General features: G+C 47.2%; 1 protein-coding gene across 1 annotated transcript in view; it reads left to right on the plus strand.

Moving 5' to 3' along the window:
* The window catches only part of LOC123101203 (protein NRT1/ PTR FAMILY 8.3-like), a 41,076-nt gene extending 40,181 nt beyond the window's left edge, over window positions 1-895 (plus strand). Inside the window, exon 8 of the mRNA XM_044522762.1 lies at window positions 781-895. Coding sequence (XP_044378697.1) covers window positions 781-895 — 115 coding nt within the window. The remainder of the gene's footprint in view (window positions 1-780) is intronic.
* Window positions 896-7,108: the final 6,213 nt, after the last annotated feature.

Raw genomic sequence — 7,108 nt, forward strand, 5'->3', positions numbered from 1 at the left:
GAAAAAGACTCTAGGGCACCCGGTCAACATGACCGGCGGACGAACCCTAGGTACGGGCGGCGCGGCCCCCGGCGGCGGTCATGGAGGCCGACCGCCCCGGGGGCGGCGCGCGGGTGCGGAAGCGGCGGCGGCTAGGGTTTAGAACCCGGAAACTGATACCATGTTAAAAGGGAGAGAGGGATTTGGTGGAATTGTTGTTGTATTGCTTGAGCCTCGTGGGCATATATATAGGAGTACATGATCTACTTGGAGTACAAGGCAAGCCAGAATATTTCCTACTCTAACCTATGTTTCCTAATACAATCACGTTACTCAACATTGTAGAAGTGCATGCTCTAGCCAATGCAACCAAAAGACCAATCTAAGGGAGAGGGCCGGACGACATTACACTCCAACACTCCCCCTCACGTCTATGCTTCTTTGAAGCTATATGACGTGGGCAGCGGAAGCGGGGGCAGGCCGCAATTATTAATTGCGATTACTGGGTTTTGAACCCTGAACCTCTTGGTTGTAAGTTTATGCACCTAACCAGTTCACCCATCAGACCGATCTGATGGAAGAGACTAGGCAGCACATTATACGTCAACACTTCCCCTCACGTGTGGCTCCCTCAGGCCTAAACATGGACCGAAAGTGGGCTGCAATTTTAATTGCGCCAACCGGGTCTTGAACTCAAGACCTCTTGGCTCCGATACCATGTAGAAGTGCATGCTCTAGCCAATGCAACCAAAAGACCAATCTAAGAGAGAGGGCCGGACGACATTATACTCCAACACAACCTAACGTGGGCCACCTCGACCGCTTCTTCTGGCTCGTTGCTGCGCTTAGCTCGTTGAATCTAGCGGTTTTTGTCTGTTGTGCGAAGAGATACAAAACCTCGAAGCAGGCTTGTTAGATATAATCTTGATTTTTATGTATCTGCATGTTTATTTGTCCGTCTTGCTAAGTCTCAATCGACTAAGACTTCGTTAAGTCTCAATCGATGTTATATCCGTGAGATCCTATATAGATTCATGCCAAAAAAATTAGTTTTTTTTCTCTCTTGCATGTTATATCGCTTGACTGAGACTTGGTTAAATTAGCCAGGCCTTTTATTTACTGTGTGAGTTAGTCATGTAGGGCCAATGCATATTAGGTGACTCGGCTGGCATGTATTGAGGAGTTGCCGAAGTGCCGTGTGACGCGGGCAACAACGCCTGTGTGTGCGTGTTGTAAAGTAGTTTGGGAAGCGTAGAATCCTTTGTCTCGGGCTGCGTTGTATATATTGAGGCAATGCCTTGGTGCACACGTTTACATAGAGAAACCGATCGCGCGCGCGAGAGAGAGAGAGATCGGTTGAGAGGAGATCGACCAGGAGGAGGTCGTTACAAGGGATAAGGAGAAGAAGAGATAGAGTTGAGATACAAGTTAAACACCTCTCCTATCCCTATACAATAATTCTAACACTCCCCCTCAATCTAAACCTCAAGCCTTGCTACGGTTGAGATTGTACTTGAACTCGTCTAGTCTTCTCCCGGTCAAGGGTTTAGTGAACCCATCCGCAAGTTGATCCCCTGTGGGAATAAACCGGATCTCAAGCAGCATTCGAGCTACTCTCTCTCTCTGACAAAATGGAAATCCACTTCAATATGTTTTGTTCATGCATGAAAAACATGATTTGCTGAAAGGTAAGTTGCACCAATATTGTCACACCACAACCATGCAGCTTTTGGAGCTTTAATCCCAAGCTCATAAAGTAATGTTTGTATCCACATCACTTCAGCTATAGCATTCGCCAACGACTTGTATTCAGCCTCCGTACTGGATCTTAAAACAGTAGCTTGCTTTCTTGCACTCCATGACACAAGATTAGATTCGAGAAACACAACAAAACCACCAGTAGATCTCCTATCATCAGCACACCCTACCCAGTCTGCATCAGAATATGCAGTAACAAGCAAGGAAGAGGACTTGCCAATCTGAAGTCCAAGCCCTTGAGAATACTGGAGATACCTTAGAATTCTTTTAACTAATGCCCAATGAGTAGTTCTAGGAGCATGCAAATATTGACATACCTTGTTTACTGAATAAGAGATATCAGGACGTGTAAGAGTCAAATACTGCAAGGCACCTACAACACTTCTATAATTTGTTGCATCCTCTGGACCCAGAGCTTCTCCACTGTCAACTATAAGCTTTTCTGAGATGAAGATTGGTGTACTGACTGGTTTGCAATTCTCCAATCCCACCCTCTTTAGAACATCAGCTGTATATTTCTCTTGTGATAGAAGTATTCCATCTCTGATCTGCTTTACCTCTATGCCAAGAAAGTAGTGAAGATCACCTAGATCCTTGAGAGCAAATTCAAGCTTTAAATCCTTAAGCAAACAAGTAGTGGCCTCTTGACTTGAACTAGCAACAATTATATCATCAACATAAACAAGGACAAAAACAGTGATATTGCCTTTGCTATAAAAGAACAAGGATGTATCTGCCTTGGATGATGTGAAGCCAAGATGCTGTAGCTGCATGCTCAACCTAGAATACCATGCTCTTGGAGCCTGCTTCAGGCCATATAAGGATTTATCCAACTTACATACATAATGTGGTGTGCTGTGATTTTCATAACCTGGTGGTTGCCGCATGAACACTTCTTCCTCAAGAACACCATGAAGAAACACGTTCTGAACATCCAACTGTCTTAAGCTCCATCCTCTGGAAACAACAATGAACAAAACAAGACGGATAGTAGTTGCTTTAACCACAGGACTAAAGGTATCATCATAATCAATTCCAAACCTTTGCTTGAAGCCCTTTGCAACCAACCTTGCCTTATATCTGTCTATACTGCCATCTGATTTACTTTTAATCTTGTATGCCCATTTACAGTCAATTATATTAGCACCATGTTGCGGTGGTACTAGATGCCAAGTCTGATTTTTTATGAGTGCATTATATTCATTATCCATGGCTTCCTTCCAATCCTTATTAGCAAGAGCATCATGCAGATTAATAGGTTCACCAGTAGTGGCAAGAAAAGCACGCTTGGTCGGATTATACCTTATTGTACCATCACTCTATTGTTTTTCTTTGACAATACCTGACCGAGACCTGGTGTTTCGACGAAGAGGTGAAGGAGCCAGAGAAACAGTTTCTGTTGGTTGTGGCGCAGGAGATCTTGCTGATACGGTGTTGTGCACAGAAGATCCAGGCAGATCGGGCTCCTGATCCGAGAAGGATTGACGCTGCTGGTGCTGCTTCTCATCTGATGCGCAGCCAGAGCCGACCGGCGAATCAGAACCACCTGGCGGGTCCCGCGTTGTCACAGCAGAACTGGCAGGACCGGTCGGTGGGTCCCAAGGCGACGTGGCAGCCAGGGACTCGCCCCCCCGCACCTCGCTCGATGGGCGTCTCGGGGCGCGCTGGCGGAGATTGGCGCGACGCGCCTGGACTGGTGCGACCCACCTGGTCGGCTGCGCTGCTGTCGGCCACCAGGGGGCGCAGGAGCGGATCTGCGCTGGATCGCGCACCTGTAGTCTGACGCGAATCCGGCTCGGATCACGCGCTGGCAGCAAGATCAGCATCGGAGTCCGGTGCTGTTTTGTCCTGTGTGCACATAAAATGACAGGTAGAATCTGCACAAAAGGTATTAGAAACGCAATTTTCTTTGGATTTTTGCACATGATCATGATCAGTTAATTCACCCCTGTGATCAGGACGTGTATCAGAGTCGGAGAGAAGTGCAATTTCTGCACGAAGCAAAGCACCCGCATTGGGTTGAAGTTTGGAGAAAGGAAATAGTGTCTCATCAAAAATAACATCCCGAGAGATATAGATGCGTCCGGTAGATGGTTCAAGACATTTGTAACCTTTATGAAGATTACTGTACCCAAGAAAAACACACTGTGTGAAACGAAACTCAAGTTTGTGATGATTGTATGGACGTAAATTGGGGTAACAAGCACACCCAATTTTTTTGAGATAATTGTAATATGGCTTTTGGTTACACAATCATTCTAAAGGGGTAGAATTTCCAGTAACCTGGGAAGACGATTGATAAGATATGTAGCTGTGATAAAGGACTCATCCCAATACTTGAGAGGCATGGACGCATGAGCTAAAAGAGAGAGACCAACTTCGACAATATGGCAGTGTTTGCGTTCAGCAGAGCCATTCTGCTGATGAGCATGAGGACAAGACACATAATGGGTGATCCCAATACTACGGAAAAAGGAGTTGAGTGTTTCATACTCCCCTCCCCAATCACTTTGGACTGCTATGATTTTCTTATCAAAGTGTCTCTCAACAAGTTTCTAAAATTCTTGAAAGATGGAGAAAACTTCAGATTTATACTTGAGCAAATAAATCCATGTAAACTTGTTGTAATCATCAATGAAGCTAACATAGTATTTTTTTGACCAAAAGAATCTCGGGCATGACCCCATACATCACTGAAGATCAATTGTAGGGGAGCATGTGAAACACTAGTAGACTTAGGATAGGGAAGCTGATGGCTCTTGGCACATTGACATGCTTCGCAAACAGACTCATTATTGGAACTAAGTGACAAAGGAAGGTTGTCTTTATTGATTATTTGCCTAACTATGACTGATGAGGGATGACCTAATCTTTGATGCCACCTCGCCAAAGAGGGCTTGATGACGGAGTAGACTCGACGATGCGTGTTGCGAAGTGCTCCGGATGAGATAGGGTAGAGGCCGCCAACACATCTACCGTGATAAAGAAGTTCCCTCGTTGCCCGGTCCTTAATGAAAAAATAGCGAGGATGAGTCTCAAAGAAAACAGTGTTATCAGTGGCTAAACGAGACATAGATGCAAGGTTTTTATCAGCTTGATGAACATGGAGAACATCCTTAAGAACTAGATCACGTTGAAGGTTAGGGGAATTAAGCGAAACTTGACCAATATGACAAATATCCATACCTTTACCACTGGCGGTGTGGATCTGATCGGTGCCATGGTACGTCTCGCGCAGGGCAAGTTGCTCTAACTTATTTGTGACATGGTCCATAGCGCTGGAGTCAACATACCAAACGCCATCCCCGCCTTACTCGCGCATAGCAGCTGCAACCAAACGAGCATCCAGGACGAAGTTTTCATCATACCGATGCCAACAGTCGATGACCTCGTGCTTCTTGCAGAGCTGACAGCGAGGACGACCACGTGATGAGGAGGGGCGGCGGCCTGTGTTGGAGTTGAAGCCGCCACCCCCATGGTTGTTGCCGTAGCCGCCGCCCTTGGTGTTGTGGCTGTAGGTGCCACCAGAGCGTGCGCCATCGCCCAAAGAGGAGCCACGGCCGCGACCACCGGCACGGTTGCCTCCCTGGTGACCACGGCCATGGCCGCGACCCCGTGAAGCGGAGTATGCAGATGATTGCCGGAGATCGCCGCCGTGGAGGAGGGTGAGGCGGGCATCAAAACTGAGGAGCTGACTGTGCAGCTCTGGAACCGTGATTGGTTCCACTCGTGCAGCAAGAGCAGAGACGACAGGGTTATATTCCATGTCAAGGCCAGCAAGGATCTTGGAGACAATCTCCGGATCGGAGAGCGCCGAGGCCGTGCACGCGACTTCATCTGTGAGCGTCTTGATCTTGCCGAGGTACTCTGCCATGGACATATTACCTTTTTAAGGTTGGTGAGCTCGATGCGGGTGTTGATCGCCTGCGCTTGGCTCTGAGAAGCAAACATGTCGTTGATGGCACGCCACACCGTGGCCGGCGTCTGGAGCGTGGCCACCTGAGAAAGAATCTCGCGGGAAAAAGAACCCATCAAAAACCCTTGAAGTTGTTGCTGTTGGGCATACCAGAGAGTGCGGGCGAAGTTGGCGACTTGCTCTTCTTTGCCATCCTTGGTGATGGTGAGCATGGCCGGTGGCGGTGGGCTTGTTGCATCGAGGTGGTGCTCCATCTGGGCACCCTTGATCTGGGGAAGCACGATGGCTTTCCAAAGGAGGAAGTTCCCCCTGGTCAGCTTCTCCTGTGGCGGCGATCCGAGAAAGGAGTTCGTGGCTGTGGATGATGAGGCAAAGGTGGAGGTGGAGGAGGTGGTGGTGATCGCGCCCATGGTGCTGGGCGACGTGGAGGCGGAGGTGGTAGACATGGCTCGGTCGCGTAGGTAGCTAGATGTGATCTCTTTCGATCTGATGAGGAAGAGGCTCTGTTACCATGTAAAGTAGTTTGGGAAGCGTAGAACCCTTTGTCTCGGGCCGCGTTGTATATATTGAGGCAATGCCTTGGTGCACACGTTTACAGAGAGAAACCGATCGAGAGAGAGAGAGAGAGATCGGTTGAGAGGAGATCGACCAGGAGGAGGTCGTTACAAGGGATAAGGAGAAGAAGAGATAGAGTTTAGATACAAGTTAAACACCTCTCCTATCCCTATATAATAATTCTAACACGTGTGTCATATAAGTTGTCACCATGTTTTCTTTGTGTTAAGAGAAAGAGAGAAGAAAAGAGCTCGGCTGTGTAATACAACAGCTCACCAAACATCCTTGTCTCCATTGTTCTTGAGTTGGCTGTGATAGGCAGTCGAGAGAGGACGGAGCTGAGAGAGTTAGCTCAAACAAGACTTTCGCCAGAAATGACTCTTCTAATGGTGCTGATACATAAAAGGCAAAGAATTCATTGTTGGTTTTTTAAGGGTTTGAGGGTTTCATTGTTGGATGTGGCTCGCCAATGCCTACACACCCGTTTGTACGATCAAGCGCCTATATCATAAATAAAATGACATCTTAAAAGGTGCGGCTGGTCTCTCATATGCCTTTCACAAAAAGAAAACACCCTGGTCTCCCCATGATATCTCTCCTGAGCCCACGTGATTTTGGGACGTTACCTAATAAATCAACCAAGACCGTGTCAATACTTTTTCTGATACTATATTTTCCTACCTGATGGAGCTAAATTTTATACCTTTGGGTTAGCTGCGGTTTGTTGGGCTATTTGAAATTGCTGCAACTGGGTTGCATTCGAGCATAAAGTGCTAAAGACTCCTTTTGATGTGGTTTTCTCTATTTCTGGATTTCTTACTTACTGGGCAGGTATGATGATTGGAGCTGACCGCGAAGGAATGGAGTATGGTGCCAAGATGCTTAGGGCCAATGTGTCGA

The sequence above is a fragment of the Triticum aestivum genome, chromosome 5A (assembly GCF_018294505.1).
Source record: "Triticum aestivum cultivar Chinese Spring chromosome 5A, IWGSC CS RefSeq v2.1, whole genome shotgun sequence".
Classification (NCBI taxonomy): domain Eukaryota; kingdom Viridiplantae; phylum Streptophyta; class Magnoliopsida; order Poales; family Poaceae; genus Triticum; species Triticum aestivum.